General features: G+C 45.0%; 1 protein-coding gene across 1 annotated transcript in view; it reads right to left on the minus strand.

The window, feature by feature from the left end:
* Window positions 1-18,974, minus strand: part of ADAMTS3 (ADAM metallopeptidase with thrombospondin type 1 motif, 3) — an 83,617-nt gene that overhangs the window by 3,002 nt on the left and 61,641 nt on the right. The window contains 13 exon segments of the mRNA XM_009324877.1: window positions 3,365-3,482; window positions 4,199-4,406; window positions 4,696-4,828; window positions 5,551-5,716; window positions 6,316-6,479; window positions 8,083-8,163; window positions 11,932-12,055; window positions 12,586-12,719; window positions 13,913-14,088; window positions 14,651-14,796; window positions 15,907-16,020; window positions 16,522-16,654; window positions 18,187-18,330. Of these exon segments, the coding sequence (XP_009323152.1) occupies window positions 3,365-3,482; window positions 4,199-4,406; window positions 4,696-4,828; window positions 5,551-5,716; window positions 6,316-6,479; window positions 8,083-8,163; window positions 11,932-12,055; window positions 12,586-12,719; window positions 13,913-14,088; window positions 14,651-14,796; window positions 15,907-16,020; window positions 16,522-16,654; window positions 18,187-18,330 (1,841 nt within the window).

The following is an 18,974-nucleotide window of genomic DNA, read 5'->3' on the forward strand; positions in this document are numbered from 1 at the left end:
ATTTATAATTCATCTAAACTCGAGAAGCTAATATTGTCACACAAATCTTTGCATCATATGTGGAACAATCTTTAGGATTCCGTGTAAATGAAAGCACCTGATCCGGAAAATTACGGCAGTCACCTTGTTAACACACTCCGATTTATGTCAGTATATAAGTCAAAGCAAATAGTATCACCTAAAGCGACAAACCAGAAAAGAAAGTACCAAACAATTATTTTTGCCTTTCCATAGTGACAATGCATCTTATTTGGTCCTTTTCTCTCATGATTAATTTTTGTGACATCGGTTTGTGATGGTTTAGATTTCGTGACTCAGGGCACAGTGCAAAGATTTGGTTTTGTACTCATCTACTTTCAGTAGCTTCCGTAAGTACAATCTTGGAGCTGTATACTCACGTAATCCCTTTTTTAAATTTTTTTTAGGTTAATTCGGCACAACCAGGTCAACCATTTCCTATTCAGTATGTAAGCGCTTGTATCCTTCCGCTGGTGTTCACGGTAAAAATTCTCCTTCTCACCATTTGTTACTTGCTTCATGGTAACTAAGAGCAGAAGACGCAAGAAAGCGTATCGGCTCCCTAGGGAGACTGCAGAAGATGAAGCTACTAGAATATAATTTAAATCAACTAAAAAATTTTCTCATTAGATTTTAGAACTGACACAGCTCTTACAGAAGGCACCGCAGTAACTCTAAGCACATGGCTTGCTGACAGCATCCCGCCGAGAAATCTCGCTGAAAGTCGGTGTTTAGGGACTGAAATTTAAAACAACGCGTTCTTCAGTCTGCATCTTGTGTTGCAAAGCAGGGGCAGCTCATGTAAAGACTTTTCAAGGGTCTGTTCTATACCGGTTCTTACGTGGAGCTCATCTGTTTGTCTAAGTACCACAAAATCCATTCTTCTAATCTGGCGCAGCCGCAGAAACGTGCCTGCTGCTCAGATTATTGCTACGGACCTGCAGGATAAAATCCTGCCTCCTGTTTCCTTCTACTCACAGAGACATAAAGTTTAAGTGAAATACCTATGGGAGGTGTCCTCATTTTTCCACACTACGAGACTCGGCTCCACCGAGGCATACGGTGGAAGAGCCGGTGGCTCTTCTCCCGCATGCAGACATATGGTTTTTTCAGGAAATGGGAGGGAAATGCTAATATGCCACATAGCACAAAAGGAATCGCACCAACTGCGGCAAATGTTCATGACCCCTCCATTGAGATTAAACTCCCAGCAACCTTGCACGCAGGTAGCCAACCATTTGTCAAAACCACCTGATATAGACTAACCTTTTGCTAAGTCTGAAGCCCTGACAATCAAAACAGTAATCAAGGCTATACAGATTTAGAAGTAAAGGGATGCCACGCGTGACCATGCATAAAGAGTTTATCTACACAAATATTACAGAATACTATCGATATTTTAGCTGTATTCCCCCAAAACATAGAACGTGGTAGAAACAACATCAGAAGAGTGTGGCCAAGAAGAGAGATGATTTGGTCTGAAAGAATACTGTCAGCTACTTACTGCTTGGTTCAAGTTATGGCCCAAACTCCTGAGCAGAGTAGAGAGGTTTGAGCTCAAGAGAGGAGGCGGGTGTAGTGTGGCCGAGGAGCAGAACCCACGGGGAGGACCCTGTGGTTTTGGCAAAGGTATGAGGGACTTGGCTGGATGTGGCTGTCCGTGCCCTCGAAGTTCACAGCGTGTTCAGACAGCTCAGGTCATGCTGTAGGTTTGCTGCATCAGGGCCAGATATATCAGTGGCCACAAGTTCACCTTTTTTTAATCGCTGCTGCGATGCGTTGCCGTGTCCTCTCTCTTTAGGAAACGTACCTAGGGTTTCAGGACCCTGTTAGGCACCCCCCTACATGTGACCACAGAAACCCGTCGTTCACTGGGGCATGCGAGATGGGGTGCATATTAAACATCCAAAAACCTAAAAATACAGCGGGTATTAACCAGTGTGATTCAACTGCAATTTGTAAAGGGCATCTACTGCTTACATCCCGTGTAAGTGGGTCCTAGGTCTTACAGGTCAGTGGTGCTTGGCTCCGAGTATTCCTTACGGTGAGAGAGACGTAGTGCTCTCACGTGGAGAAAAAAGATTGTGTGCTGCTTAATTGTCAAAGGTAGGCATTTAACACTGGCTATTTGATAAAATCCCAACCGATGCTTAAAGTACAGATTCTTTAAGGCGATGCTTAAAGCACAAGACGAAAACTATTTGAATAGTTTTGCGAAGATGTAGCACTTATTTCTTTCAGTGTTGGAAATATTTTTATCACCAGTGAAAAACAGGATTTTAAATCTTGTAGTTGTTTACAGAGTCGCTACAGAGATAGCGATTTGCTCCCACCTAGTGGATACAACGTTTTATAACTCTTCATTGCTCCCAGAACCGTTTTCTGCTCCGCGTTCTTTCACTGGCAGAAGACAAGTAAGAGCAAAAGCAGACACCTTTACCAGACTTGTGGGAAGCAGTTAGATTCGCTCTGTGGGAAAACACACCGCACCTTCTACGAACTCTCACTCTATTCTTCCTACCAGCTAGTGATCAGAGGGTTAGGACTACCATGGGGGATTTAAAAAACAAATAAACCCCAAATCTTAGAGAGTCATGGACCCAAAGGAAGAAAGGCTTTGTTGTCATAAAAAGCTTAAAAATCTGTTCAAAAATTCTACGAGAACAATGCAGTGAGATTCCCAGGAACCTTACTAACGCTCTGTGGTTCCATTTTTATATATATTTTTTTTCATTTCCTCAATTGGCAGGCTTGCAAAACTTATCCTGGGATTTAGAGGTCGAGCAGGGTTTACTTTGGATTGACCTTCACCTCGAGCAGGGTTTACTTTGGATTGACCTTCACCTCGAGCAGAAATCTTTGCAAATGCAACTCAGGCTAACATGTTTAAACCCCCTATTTCAGCAGGTTTACAAGAGAGACCCTGGTGTGCGAGAAGCACGGATCACCTGGAGCTGTGATATCAATTATGTGCTGGACTAAACAACAGGGCGCCTTTAGCTGGAAAAAAGCGGGAGAATCTCCAAGGGAGGGTGTATTTTCTAGCGTGCAAGAGATGAACGCCGTTGTGTGGCCGTCACCTGACACTGCAGTACCTTTAAAATACAGGACGGTACAAGTTTGGTGTGCACGCTACCTGTTCATAAGCACAGGCTCTGCCTCGTCTCAGAAACCCGTACACGTTAACACAGAAAGTCCACGGGAGGTTTAGCTTTTATGTAGACCGAAGTGTTTTCCACTGGAGTTCACTCCAGGATGAAATCTGCGTCTAACACCTCTGCCCAGCTGCACTGGGACAGGAATTGCTACCCTCATCTACTGCAGCCGTTTTAAGATGTTCTCTTACCGTTACAAGGAGCGAGTTTACAAACCCTCACTGATTCTGGCTTTTCTCCGTCGCACCGGTCACCAGCTCGGCACATGATCTGCCGGGTCTCGGTTCCCTCCCCGCAGGTCACAGAACACTACGGAACAGACACAAGACAATTCAGGACAGTCAGCTTTCACAGCGGTGTGCAAAAACTCATGTGTCTAAAATAGCCCAAGGTTGGCTTTCAGGTCAGGCTATACATTCCAGCGATTTGTTTTGAAAGTAGACTTCAGCGAAGGCTGACGTAACCGAGAAATATGCAGAGGAGAAGGGATGGTGTTTTCCTTGGTTCTTGCTTTCTGTAATGTTAAGTTTAGTATTAGAGCATATTATGAATTTTGCTACTTATTCTTCCTGTAGCCGATACCGGGTCTTGACAACGTAACGTAAAGAGAATACAAAGGGCAGAGAAAACTCAGCGTTCGCTCAATTAGCTGTAGGGTTCAGCTGTTTGTTCCTAAGTCACTGTAACAGCATCAACGCTTGCAGAAGCTCTGTGATTCCAAAACAGTCCAAGCTGGTAAAAAATGTTATGCTATCCTCAGAAGCGGGGAAGTGAGAAGTTGGGAACTTGGAGAAAAACAGGCAAAATTTCAACATCCATTTTGCAGGATCGTGCATCTGATATTGTGAACACTTTCCCTGCTGGTTTCTGGAGAAGTCTGGAGAGCTATAGAAGCCCCTGAAGCTGGAAGGCATTCTCTGCTGCGGATTTTCAGGTTTTGGAAAACCGTCGGGTGCAGATCCGACTTCGGAGGCATGAGATGTTAGCAAAGGTACGTTACTCGCTCCCGACCGCTGCTTGCCTACCTCAGACCAGGGTCCAGCTTTCCACTGTGCAGGGCACGGCACTCGGTTGCACGGCCTGCGGCTCTCGGGGCGATCTCCACTGCAGTACTTGAAATGGACCGAGCGGTTTGCACCGTCGTGAAGGGGCTGAATGCAACGCACCGTACGAATCTGGTAGCCTGAGCTCCCACAGGTTTTTGTGCAGTATTCCCACTCGTCTGCTGCCCAGCTGGGAAGTAAAAAGATACCATCGCTACTTTTACCTATTATCCGTACTGCCGCCAGGTCAGGCAGCCCTCAGTATACAATATTTTTGTGATGAAACCACTCAAGAAGATCAGTAACCATTCTTATACAGGTAGAAAAAACCATCCATACCACAGGAACTCCAGTCTAGAAAGCTGTCAGCATCCTACCAAATCTGGCTTGGGTTAACTTCCACGCCTACCACGAGGAGCAAGCGTTTATATCTTTATGCGAAATATATCGTATTTTGTATCATTGCGAGACATACTTACAGAGGCTGTGTGCATTCCTGAAGATTGCACATTCTGCGAATGGGCTTGGGCTTTTTGCTGGCTTCACAGAAGCTGCGATGCACCATTTTGTTATCGCTTTTCCTGCGGCACCCGTATTTGGTGTACTGGAACCCTGGAAAAAATTTCAGAAAAATCAGGAAAAAAAAGGTCCGTGTTAGAATTTTTGGTTTAAATGTAAGTTTTATGGCCTATTAAATGGTTTTACATGACAGATATTTACGAAATATTTAAACACGCTCACAATTTGTTCAGTTGTCAGGCACAAGATTGCCGCTATTTATAACATGACGCTGTGATAGGTTTTTAAGGCCAGAAGGGACAGTTATGACCCCTTAGTCTAACCTCTGCATCACCTACAAATCACGGCACAGAGAGGGCAGAAATTACCTCCTTAACATCAAGCGGCAGGTCACCGGCTAACCTGGGAATGACCCCAAGTCTGGGTTCAGTGTTTTTGCTACCAGAACGCATCGCCTGCTCGACTGCTGTATGTAAGAGTTCAAGTTATTTTGACATTTGCATTCCCCATCCTTTGTGTAAGAGTAACGTACATACCATAAGTAAAGTGAACGCTCAGTAGCATAAATGTCTGAGTCTGTACTTCCAAAGTGGCTTTGGGAACTGAATTTAAACACCTAAAAAGGACTTTTTCTTTCTGGGCTGGAAGTGCGACGCTTTTGAATAATCAGGCACTTCAGATATTTTAAGCTTGGGCACCCAAAATAACAAACTGCTTTTAAAAAAAGGAAGGCCAAGATTTCTAAAGCATTCACTTCCCCCACCTTTTACTTTTCCACTTCTGGTAATTTGTCATTCATTACACCGTCTGTTTACCTCCGCCACAGGGTTTGGAGCACTGCGACCAACTCTTTAACGCCCACTCAAAAGTATCTATTTCTTCCTGCAGGACGTTGTTGCTGTTGATAGTCGGTACCGAATCCTCGTGAATGATGTATTTGTAAGTCAGGCTAGATCTTGTGTCATTCTCCCGAGGAATGATCTATTAATAACCAAATGTAAACAGTGGTACAAAACCAGGGCTATTATTTATTCCTTCGCAAAGTAAAGAAACCAAGGCCTGGCTCTTAGGGGAAACATGGAAACTGCTAGTGAACTCATTGGGGAAAAAACGATTGCTTTTTGTCTTCACACTCAGAACTAACAATAGTAAGATCAACATAGAGCCATTTAAAATGAGATATGTTTCTAGGCTAGCATTCTAAGCTGGCCAAGTAGGACACCATCATCTAGGATGAGGGGATGGTGCGGCCACATCATTTTCTTGGCTAAAGAGTAGGGCTGGGCTCAGACACGGTTTGACACGCAATGCCCTTTTTCAGTCCACCGAAAGTGTCCCACTGATGTCCGACAACGCAGTATTGGGCTTCTGATTGACATATTACGAACAGGCAGTAGTTGACATGAGAGGGTAACAGCTAACGAGAAAAGGGCTTCAGGCTATCAACCGTCACATCGGCACGTGTCTTTCAGAGAGGCGTTACGCAGCAGTGTTTTATCTCAGCACAAGCTCCGCGCCGGCCACGCACTTTTCATAAAAGACAAACCCACCAAATTCCCACTGCCTGACATGGAACCTACCAGCACAACCACTGCATCGTGCAGGGGCCCGTCAGTGTGGAGAGTTTCTATGTCGTCTTCTATGTTGTACTCCCACTCCACGCCCAGGTCGATGAAAGATCGGGATCTGGCCTCCTCCCCTTTCCCATTCAGAATATAGTGTCCTGTAGCCTGGTTCTTAATTGCTGAAAGGATTGAAAACAGTGCCAGTCGTGCCTCCCATCGTATCGTCAGCAATCGTGGTGGCTTATGTGCAACTTGACAGGAGATATTATAGAAGGCCTTTTGCAAAAAAACCCCAACACGCTAGCAAGTGCTGCACCGGGTCAGAGAAAGGCCCTCCCAGCCTCCAAAATCCAGTTTGATGATAGATGCACTCGCGTATTTGCTTCTATTTTGTACCTCCTTATCTAGAGAGACAGAACTAGAGACAGGCTGAAGCACCTCTTCCTATGTAATGTGCACACTTCCCATACTAGCTCTGTTCCCAAGAAGCACGGGTAGTAGCAAGGAGCTCGGGTCAAATCTTCAGAATCACCCGTCTTCCTTATTTGCCTAAGACCAAAATCAGTATTCCTGGGAACGCCTGTTAGTATGACAGGCACCTCAGCAGACTTTAAGTGCATTTCTTATATTCCTCACATTATGAAAATGACAACTTTCTCATCACATTTTAGTTTCTTTTGCGTACATATGTCTGCACCAGACGCTAAAATCAGTAAGCCAAGAGCTGAGGCATTCGAACCCTTGGAAAACTACTTGCTTTTGGATTCCTGCACCGCACCTTGAAAGTCACGCAGCGTGGGGATTATTACTGTTATGCTCCAATTAGAAGCCAATACATTAGAAATCTGAAAGACGGACTCTCATTTTCTCTTTTGTACAACTTTTTCCAACGCGCCATAAAACATGATAAAAAACTATGCAGAAATCTTACACGTTCCTGTGATTACAGTAAGCCAAATGCAGGAGCTCTGCAGTACCTAGTCAGTAGCTTCATGAAGCCACTTGCTGCCCAAGTGACGCCGTGCTTCTCTGAAAGTTACTATCAGGCTATGTTTGGTCCAAAAGGAAGCTCTTGGACCTCAAAAGCCAAGTTTCCCCCCTCGACATTATCACAGCTGAAACAATTTCTTCCATTTTTCTTTTCTTTTCTATTCCTACTTCTTTTTAGTAACTAACCTCACTCTGCTTGAAGGGTTTACAACTCGGACATTGCCCTCGCACATGAGGAGCTGATTAAAAGGCCGTCAAAATCCATGGAAGATCTCACCCCTCTCCTGCGAGCTAAAAATCCCTAAAGCGTTGGAAACGCTAAGCAGTAAGATACAAATTGACTGACAACAGTATGGACTGTCCTATGTGAGAAAAATCTGAAATGAAATGGACTGCAAATATATCACAAGTTCCCCGATCTTCTTTCATTAAAAAAGCTGTTGCTTACAACCTGCGGCAAATAAGAATAATTACAGCTACTGAATTTGATTCACCTAATAGAATACATAGTTTTCACCCTGGCAATGCCCGTTTAAATGTGAGCGATGACAATCTTTTGTTAGTAAACATGCAAATGAGGATCAGTTGAATATTTTGAAGAATTCAAATGAGAAGTAGACCCTTGTTTGCTGAGCTTATGCTGTAGGACTCGGTCCTCAACATGCAATTTTGAATGCACATATTTACCCTAAACACTGTGATTTGGTTATCTCATTTCTCAGGTTCTTCTGCATGACTGCCCCATGCTTCTCATCATGCCTCAAAGCCAAACCTGAGGAGAGAAACACTTACCAAGAAAGTGAGGAGAAGCCTCGTCTTCTTGGACAAACACATGTCGAGCACCAGGAGGGATATCAAACATCTTAAGGTACCCTTTGGCATGTGTAGTAGTCAATGGAGAAAGCAGAGGTGGAAAGAAAAAGTAATAGCCATGGTTAGGAGCGCACTACGTGACCCAGCTTCTACTTGCCGAAGAGTGCATCCATCTTCAACGGAGCAGCAGTGTCAGAAAGAAACCGAGCAAATAGTTTTGTAACGTGTTTGACAGGACCTCCTTGTGTTTCTCCTCTTTCGGAGAGAGAAGACAATCCGGTTACAAATCTATTTGTCACTTGACTAGCTACACTGCTACAGGCCATATCAATTAACAATTCAGGCAAAAATATGTTTCCTATGTTCCTCAGGATACGAGGGGGAAAAACCCAAGTCTTCCTGATTATTTTTTCCAAATCACTCATCAGCCAGGCTGTTAGACTTGAGTTTACTTACTGTCATGTTAGACGTTCATGTCTTAAGTGTGTCTGCTTACTTCTGAGACATCAAAGACTGGAGGAAGGTGGGCGTATTGTTGCTACGCATCAGAAAAGGCCTGTCTGTATGGAAGTGAACCCAAACTATTTACAACTGTGAATGTAAAATGCATCAATTAAATTGCTGCTGCTGAAGCGAAAGGGCTGAATTCAACTCTCTACAGCTAAGAGTAAAAAGCTGTTCCCAAAGAAAATGATTCTTATTTTACATTTCAATTATTTATCAGTCCAAACCACAGGTAAATAGTGTAACATTGAGTAACTATTGTCACTAGGAAGACTAAAATCCCTCCTAGGGACCGGTCAACAGGTACTTCTATATCAGGTTTTAATCAAGAGCATCATAAGCCCTCTGCGCGCATGGTATTTTCACATTTCTAATATTTTCTCTTTAACAACTGCAGATGTAATTATGATAAATCTCCGTAGATCCCTTTTTAAAGAGCTGAGTAAGTTTCTCTCTGCTCTGTACGCCGCTATGCAATCTTCCAAGTAATCCAGCCCTGCTGTAGAAGCAGCGTAGATGTGACACGAGCGTTAGTACTTGTGCATTGCAAACACGAGACGCAGCATTTAAGTAATTCTGTTTCATCCTGGGGAATCTGGGACGAACGAATGCACGCGTCGGTAGTTTGTCATGCACCAGACGTACTACAGCTCCGCGGAAAATCCAAGTGAAGAAAAAGAAGAGCTAGGAATATGTAAAATCACGGTCTTGGCTGATGAGTGACTGCGCAAACAGCATTTGCCAATCTTTTCATCGATCGCCTTTTGAGCATATGAAACATAAAGCGTTTGCCTGATTTGGCGTCATCTGTCAACGTCTGGATGGAGATGAGAACTGCAGCAAGAACTCTCGAGTTGCCATGGATGCCTCTCTTTCTGCAAGCGCTTGAAACTTACCCAGCGTATTTTTAGACTCCTTTGTTTCAGAAAGGGAAATATTGCGAGCTCCTTTGGGCAACGTAAACGCTCCTCTTGTCTTCCCTTAAATAGAACGCCTGTAATTAGTGCTATGGGAGCCAAGTCTTGCTGTTTCATTGACTACGTTTGTCAGCCAGATGGTCTTTACAAGTGTAAAGTATAAATTACGTTATGTGTTCAAAGGCATTTAAAGCAGAATTAGACACATCTAGCAAATGTTAATAGTCAATGAAAGTCAGACCAGTGAAAGTTCAGGTAGGTGATTTTAAGTTGGATACTTGCAGATTTCATTTTCCAGAAACTTGAATTCTTTTTGGCACCTCTTGCTTAAATGTTTTCCTGTTGGAAGAGGTCAATTAGTCTTTTTAATGACTAGATTGCCAAAGTTACGGTAAAACAATAAACATTTCATAAGCCCTTCTATCACTTTCACAAACATTTGCGAGTAAGTGGCTGATTTAACAGCAGTCTTCCCTGAACTGTCTCCTAGCACCCCCTGCCCCTCCGCGTTGCCGTGCTTTCCAGACGCTGAGAACACCGTGTCGGCATTCAGTGGCATGCCGCCACCCCGCCAGCCAACGCAGTGGTTCTCAGCGGCCCGCGGGCACAAATGCGGGCAGAAATGCCGAGCCACGACGTGGTGGGGTCAGCAGCGTATTTTGGCTGCTGCCGGCCTCTCCTTTGTCCCGTTTACCTCCCAGGGAGTAAGCCAAACCACAGGCTTAGGCAGTACGCGGGCTGCGAGCTAGGAGCTGCAAACCGTCGGTAGAGACAACAGAAAGCAGACTCATTAGAGAAAGCTCTTATTGGACTGGATCCAAAGTTGTGACATGAATCACCTCTCTGCCCCCAAAATTCCAATCGTTCTCGGAGTGAAAAAATCAGAAATGCTCTTAGAAGGCCGAGCACTTATTTCTGCTGAGTACTTCCTTTTTTTTTTTTTTTTTAAGAAAAGCGCCGTAGCTGCCAGCTCCAGAAATGGACAGGCTTGTATAGGAGGCTCAGGTTACAGTCTCAAGTCCATTACTCCCAAAGTTTGAATGATTCCTGCATTATTCCGTGTCCAATCCATCAGCCTCCGGGGCACCATCCCTTTCAGAAAGGCTCTCTACTGTAATTTGATAATTACAATCAGTAAACTTTTCCAACGGGTTTCTAGTAATTAGTAAGTATTTTCAGCAGAATATTTTACGTATTTTTTTTCCAGTCGCACATTAACTTGTCTTTGTCCAAGTTTAGTTTGGCCGCTCACCGTCCAAATTGCGTTACTAACGCTGCAGTAAAGCCTGCTTCATGGCAGCAGTTACCAGCCTCTAGACGTTAATGCAGATACTCGCATTATCTGCCCCTTAGCCTTTCTCCGCTCTGTGTTAAAACACTTAGTTCTGTCAGACAGATATTCCTGAAATAACCGCTCCCGGTCATACAGGAGATAGACTTCCCTGAGTAGCTTCCCCAGACTGAGAAAAAAAAAAGGCAATACAGGAAAGCCTTAAAATACAAAATAGTCACAGCAAAAGGTACAAGGTAATAGTGCCCTGGCTCAGCAAATAACTGACGAAATAGAAATTTCTGAAGAAGTCCAAGGAGATCTTGAATTATTATTGATATGCAATGTGTTGCAAAGTACCCCAGAGCGCAGTCGGAAAATGTTAACCAGGTCGTTCTTAGTTCTGAGTGAGCGGAACGCTATCGTATGTTCCACTGGATCTCAGTCACACAACTTAAAGGATATGAGAAATGAGGATTCCTGCCAAAACATTTTTATATTTGGTTCAGAATTCAGCTGAATTTATTTTTAATTTGTTTATTTGACTGAAGGGCTGTAATTTGTGAGAAAGCATCATAAAAAACCAACTAGACATGATCCATACGCTCATTTCAGATGCACAGAAATTCAAACTTCCTTCTAAAACTCGCCGAGTTTAGGTTTGAGAGGAAAAACTTGCGAAAAGCTTAATCTCTCACGGGAGGAAAAAAGTTTCCTATGCTACGCACAGTGTCAGGCAAAGTATCTCCATTTCTTCTGCACCTCACTGCGATAAGAACAGTTCCCTTTTGTTTAGCAAAACTCAGCGTATCCCCACTTACCACAAACACTGTCTGGCTGGGCCTCGACTTTTACAAAGAAGAGCTAAACACGCCCTGCATGGTGAGTATTTCTCGATACACTTGACTGATGAAGCTTTCTTCCAACAGGTCCTTCCAAGGACAGAAACAGTACGCTGTTTTAAAGAGGTCATTCCTTTATCAGGGACTAAACTGGTTTTGCACATCAGCTGGCAACTTGTGCTTTGCTACCCTAAAGTAGGCCGCGTTTCTGACCGGTCTGCAAGAGCAGTAAGTATGAGAGAAACACCAGAGACAACAGAAACTACGTCCAGATGCATGAAAATGCTATTCCTACCAAGCTTTTTGGGAGTGCGGGTGAAGGTTCCCTTCACAGTTCGGCAATGAGAGTTATCCCCGCCACAGACGCCACACTTATCTTCAACCTTATTGGAGCCAATCTCCTTGTCACAACCCACTTTCTGCAGAGGGAAGAGCAAAAAGACAGAGGAGGCTTTGTCACTGGTTGTCAGTTTTAGCTATGGTGGGAAGCCACCGCAAAATTACCGCACAGAGGAAATTACCACCCAACACTGATCTATTTTATTTAAACGCAAATTACTTGCAAATCCGGTGCCGGATAATGGTTTTCATGTGAAAAATAGGAAGTGATTCTTGCTTTATAGTCGCTGTACTTCAAGACTAAGAAAGACGGGAAAGACAGAAATATAGACACAGTTCTTTTCAGACATGAAACTAAGTGCAAAAAAGGCAAACGAAGCGATCAGTGGAAGAGAAGTGGAGTATTTCCATGGAACAGCTCTGTGCCATCGCGCTGATTTAATTCAGATCTCAAGGAATTACGAGGAATACGATGCTGCAGAGACTTAGTTTAGAAACATCTGCAAAGTCTGCCTCTGCGCTGTTGTTGTTCCGATTGATTCTAACCAGAGTTGTTCTGTAACACAGCACAGCTCAAACTCAACGGTGACCTTGGGAAGCTGTCACTCACCACGCATTCTCCACGAACACAAATGCTGTAGGGGTCTTTATAGGAACAGCGAGTCCCGTCGTGTGCCAGCTGTTTCACGTAAGCAACATCTCCGGTTTCTTTGGATTGGCAGTACAGGTGACACCTCTTATTAGCTGCGTAGCAAGGAAAGAGAAGTAACTGCGTAAATTAACAGCAATCCAGATGTGTTTCAGAAAAACAGCCCACTAAAGGAGTGAAGAGAATACGACAGAGAGAGAAAGGACTGTTAACAGACAGCTGTTAGACAGGAAAAAAAGGCAACTAATTTGCTTTTCTGTGAATTGTGGGCCTATCACTTTGAGATATCCTTACAGAAATCAGTTCCCGTCTAAAGAGGCTCCGAGGATTGGGTTCTCGGCTATTCTGAAAGCAGCTTTCACTCCGATCCTGTCGGGAACAGGGCTGAGGTTACAAAACCACAGGGATGCAGAAAAATGACAGCAGAAAAATGAGCCTGTGAGAAGGTGGTGCTAAAGCCAGGTGAAAAGCACAGAGGATTTGGATCTCTAACTTGCTTCATCCTTCTTTGAAAACACCAGCTGAACGCGTATTTCCTGGTTGATGTCTGAATCTAACTCCTTAGCCATCCGTGCAAAGGGCATCTCCGGAGATACCTGAGGAAGAAACGCCAGCAACTCCGCACCACCTTTGGGTGAACTAGGAGCCTGTCTTTGTGCTTGAAGCTGTCCTGGTCACTCAGGGTAACTACCGGGTTAGATTAATGTTAGTAGCGACGACTGACAGAATCGGGCCGAGGCGGGCGGATCTATAAAAGAGTGGGAAAATACTAAGGACTTCTCAAGTATTGCCCTTAGAAAAACACTGTTAATACTTTCAAGCAGCCACGATCAAACGTTGACCCTCTGCACGCAGGCAGACGAACAGCTGGACGGGAGAGAGGGCAGGAAGGGTTTTTCACGACCCACCCAGCAGCTTTCCACGCTCGGCCCCAACAGCGGAGAGCCAGAGCTCGACAGTGCAGTGCATTGAACGCTGTGAGCACCCACCAACTATTCCAGCAGGAGCTGGGAGCCTCAAGCCTCCTGCTACATCGTGTTCTCGCTAAGAGGAGGATGAAAGCCAGGGGAAGCAAGCTGGCCTAGGGTTGGGGAAATGGCAACTGCCTCGCATGGCACCTCTTCCTTCCTTCTGGGGCCACCCTTTTTTCCCCGCTTTTTAGTCTCACCTACACTCGCTCACACACGGATTATTTCTGATCTCTGCATGGCTGATGATGAACAAGACCCCCACGAGCTCTGGGAGATTCCAGGACTGACTTGTAATAAAGGCAAATAACAGAACTTACGGTCGGGGTGTTCATACGGCAGCCAGTGGTGCTTGCTGTTCTGATACTCAAAGTGGGAATTGCGTTGCTGACACTGCTGCGCTCTGAAGTCCTCAAAGTGCTTCGGACACTCCTCTGTATTGCAAAGTTGAAACTCAAAATTGACACCGGCGCAATCTTCACCTCCGTTAATGGGCCTGTGAAGAGAAAACATTCATGAGATTCTAAAACTCTCTGGACACTTCCTCTGGGGATTTTTCTTCTGTCTTAGCTGAAATTTCACGCTCTATTTTAAGAGACAATTTTGCAAAAAAGGCGTGTGAAGTGACAGAAATGGACAGAGAGCAGTTACACCGCACAGATACCCACTTGCGGTATAACCTCGGTGCTTGCCCATGCATCCCCACGGCATGTGCTGAAACGCAGCAGTAATACATGTGCGCATACATGCTGCCAACAGTCGATTTCCGATTAGAGATTATCTAAGTTTATCCTGCGGCTTGCTGAGCTCACACGCTATGTACTCTTCACTCTCTTACACATCAGCTAAATCCTTGGGATGGTTTTCCACAGGCTTTCCTCTGGAAATTCTTGGGATTCTCCAAAAATGGTCCCGGCTGCCTGCAAAAAGCCGTATTTCAAGGGGCTTCAACAGAATGTGACTTTTGGCAGACTCCAGCCAAAACGTAAATGCCATTTAAACTGACACCTGTAACGATTCCCAGTTGGCTGGAACTACCACCTAGCCAGGAGACCTACATTGGATTGTTGCACTGGCGTGTTCGAAAGCGAACTCCAGTTCCACAGGTTCGTGAGCAGGAGCCAAATTTTGTCCAGGGTCCCCAGTTGCCATCCTGCTTCAGCTGGTTAGCGTTCTTCCACATGCAGTGACCTTTATAGCACCACTGAGAGAAATCGGGCAAGGAAAACGGGTGAGAACAGAAACAAAAACCAAACCAAATGTATAACGGCAGTAAAATTAAAAGCGCACAGAGGTGAGCTCATGGGCTGAGAAGGGACATCTCGGAGAACAGACTGCAAGCAGAGACTTTCCTGGGGACAAAGAGGGTGAGGGTCTATGCCCTCTGGGCCCAAGAGGACCCGATCCCCCTCCCTGAAGGCAGTCTGCTCCGTGAACGAGCAGGCAGCACTGCCGAACCTGAGCCTGAACCCTCCCATGGGCAGACACACAAAGCTCAACACATTCCACCCTCCCCTTCGCTTAATTTAAGTAAGTCTTTCTTTCATTTGAGTCTTAGTCGCTACCACCTTTCTGAAGGGATTTTGATGTTCTGAATATTAGCAGGATAAAGTTTTTGCTGAGGATTAGTTGCTTTTTTTTCTTTTTTTCCCTCAAACTGGCCAAATAGCAACTTATTGCAAATAGGCTGGAACAGAGGGCCAGTCACTGGGCAGGGTCTTGTTTTGCTGCTGGCCAGGACATACTCAGCTGGTATAAGTGGCTCTCCTGTATCTCAAAATACATGGAATTTGCTAAACAAACATTTATTTGAGTATAATTTTATAATTAAAAATGAATTAGCAGCAGGACACCCACTAATGGGGGTATTAAAAGGAAAAAATAAAGAGCTAATCCTAAGCCTGCACAAACATTTAGCCACAGTATGTCTGGACCACAAGCACTAAGAAGCGGTCCTACAGTAACGGCATTATCTGCTACTGCAGATTCCTAAAGACACTTTATGGACACTTTGCAGATGAGACAAGAATCCAAAAAAACATAAGAAAAAGGCCACAGAAGAGGCTGAGAATGGGTTACACCTTAACTGGGGTTTCTGTGTCCAAAATTTACTTTGTACTACGGCAAACCTTGTACAGTTCACAAAATATCACAGTGGGAAAGCACGGCTCCCTCTTTTCCCTTCCTCTGCCTCCACCCAGGGGATGCCAGGCAATTCCCGGTTTTCCTCTGTGCCCTTCAACCCAAATGAATGCAACTGTTGGTTTTGGGTTTTTTTTTTTCAATACAAACATAGTGAAAACACAATACTCACTTTCCCAGGGGCACATTCTGTCCCATCGAGTGGAGGTCCTTTCTTAGTCTTACAGAAATATGGGTTATCTGGATGGCTACACCACAACTGCTTGCACGGGTCAAAGGTTCGGAACTGAAACGCAGAACATTTATGAGATGAAACTCAACATTAGATTATTAATACTTTTCAGATAAGGATTCAACCCACCCAGTCAATTCATCTCACTCACACGGCTACCAGTAAGTACAGTTATCTTCAGAAAGAAAAGGGCAAAAGTATCTTCAGGAAGAAAAGGGCAGCGCTTATTCCCTGCATCCCCTAGTCCTGATCTGGCGAGAAGAGGAAAGGAGGAGACACCCAGAAGTGGGAGGAAAATGAGGCTTTTTTTTTCCCTTCTTCCTTGGGATCACTACCACAAGTCTGTGTCATGTGGACCATGCTGCCATCCACTTGACCATTCAACGACATGACCCAGATGACTGGGTTTCACCCAGAAATCTCTCTCTCCTCTTTATAGATCTGTTTAACTGCTCTTCAATTATGAGAAAATGCATATATCGCGGCTCTTCAATAAGGCCAGACGCCAACTTGCTGAATGAACGTTTGTCTTTGCAACGACTGCCCTGGACATACCGCTGTGCACATTTTATAGCCAACGCCAAAATCAAAGCGGCACTGTTCGTCCATGGAATAATTGATGCCTGGCAGTTCAGGAAGCTTGGGCCAATCATGTTCGAAAGGGTCGTCAAGAAGACAGTCGTAAGAGCTGTGGAAAGATACACAGAAAAAAAAAAAATCATGAGAAGATGTAGCGATTTTTCTTTTTGATCAGCAAGATCGAAGTACTTATTCTTTGTAAGGCAATACTCCTTTTCTCCAACTTGTTTTCTGTCCTGTTTACGTAGCTATTGCTCTCCAAAGCACAGGCAGTCCCTTCTGCAGGAATATTGCCTAGCGCAACGTGACTGAGCATGGGACGGGAAGATCCTACAGCACAACCCCTGCTTTTGCTGGAGACCGTGGAGAGGCATCTCCCACCCTTCCCTGTCCTAGCGATACATGTGAAATTTGCACTTTACTGTCACCGGAGGTAGAAAACAAACACTCCTCCAACCTCAGCGCCAAAGGGCACCGTCTCAGCGTGCTTCGACCTGGAGCATGATTCCTAATACAAGGCCTAAGACGAAGCCCACTGTAGTCAGAGGGAGTCTTTCCACTGACTTTATGGAGCTCTGAAGCAGGGCAGTAGTCCGGGAACAGGCCTTCTTACCTGACATCTACTGTATTGGCAGGGATGAAGCCCTGCCTATGCAAAGGGCAAGACTAACGCTTGCTTTTTTCTCGTTCCTCTTTAACTCTGATGTCTTAAAATAGTGATACTGGCGGGCTGCTCCTCCCGCACTGGGATATTTCACTTCAAAGCTCTAAGGTCTCAATCAATTACTATTTTATGCTTTATGTTACGATAGGTTTTCTTCTGCAGGAGATGTAGGTCAATTCATTAAGTTTTCACGCAGTTTTGACTGGCAAAACCAGCTATTTGCAATGGAGAAGGAAGCCTGAGTAACAGCTGGATGAAGGTACACACGTGGAGGGAGACCAGAGCCAGCAGGGTGGAGATCTGTTCTCTTTTTCTCCCTAATTCAGACACGCGCACGCGTGCCGCCTTCTCTCTTCCACAACTTTTGCTGGTTCCTTTTCTGAGTTTAGGGCTTCATCCTGCCAGTTTCACAGCATAGAGAAATCAAAAACCTGGGGGAAACACCAGCTACCTGACATGAAGTCTGCCAGAGAGACTCCTGCTACCATCCCCCAGAGGACGCAACGGGCTTTGAGTACAGCCCTAAGTGAGGAAGCATCGTTCCCGGTTTATAGCTCTTCTAACATAGATTTGAAGGGAAAAAGAGTATGGCAAAAAAGGCGACCAGGAAACCGCTTCAGCGGAGGAGGCCAGCGGTGGAGACAGCGGTGTCTCGCTGCTGTTGCACTGAAGCACAGAGCAGCCTACTGGAATGCCTCCGAGGGCTGGATCCCCGTTTGGAAGCAGAGAGCAGGCCACCCCGGAGGATCCCATTCCTCAGTACCTCCGAGGCCCCAGTACCGCTGTGTTTATAAAAAGGGCTTCCGCGGTCAAGGGTCCCGTTTATGACACGTGTGCCTGCTCCTTCACGCCGGGATTGCCCCTCCTCTTCTCTTCGCCTAGCGGAGGGCGGCATATTGGCCCCGCATCCCAGGAACGGCAAAGACTTCTGTTTCCTTTAGTAAAACAACTACCGCCGAGCGCTGACAGGTCCTTACTGTATGTATCTTTTGAGTTCTTGGCCGCTGCATCTGGACCAGTGTTAGCGATGAAAGGCAGCCTGCACCAGCGGAGCCATAACGCTCCCCATTGCCGTCTCGTCCCCACATCTGTTCCCTTGCCCATCGTGCTCCATTCCCAGCCTGCAACAAAGAACGGGTATCAGAGCCCAGGCCGTTTCCGCTCTTCAACTGCTAAAACAACTGGAAAGAAATCAGTTTCTCATGCACGTGTAATCATGCAAAATGAAATTGTTCTTTGCATTCTACGGATATAACCTGCATTTCAAACTGATCTTCTTTGGTGCCAAAACATAAGGACTCTCTGAGTACTCTTTCATTTATACTTCGTTTTATTTGTTAATACCAGGAGTGAACTAACTAAATGACGACGACTTCTTACGCTTCGGATAAAGGAAAACAACAATTATGGGAGCAGTTCATCCGGACACTGAATTGTTCATGTTTGTATACTCATTTATCAAAAGCACCTATTTAAACACAGAGCTAACACACTTGTCGTGTTGCACCTCCAAAGAGCTAACGTGGTTAGCACGTTACATCTCCAAGCGTGCACCTGGTACAGCTTAATATGCAAGTGACCTGGTTGGGCTAAATTCCTCCCAGTGAGCTGAACAAGCAGCCTGCGCTGCTTAAGGAAGACAAAAATCAGATCCTCAGTGCTTGACATTAATTCATCCGGACAGCTAACAGAGATCTTTGCTTGATCGGTTACTCCCAACTTAACACTTTATCATTCCTGAAGAGGTGCCAAATCTAACAAATCA

Source organism: Pygoscelis adeliae, unplaced genomic scaffold, assembly GCF_000699105.1.
Source record: "Pygoscelis adeliae isolate BGI_AS28 unplaced genomic scaffold, ASM69910v1 Scaffold316, whole genome shotgun sequence".
NCBI classification, from domain to species: domain Eukaryota; kingdom Metazoa; phylum Chordata; class Aves; order Sphenisciformes; family Spheniscidae; genus Pygoscelis; species Pygoscelis adeliae.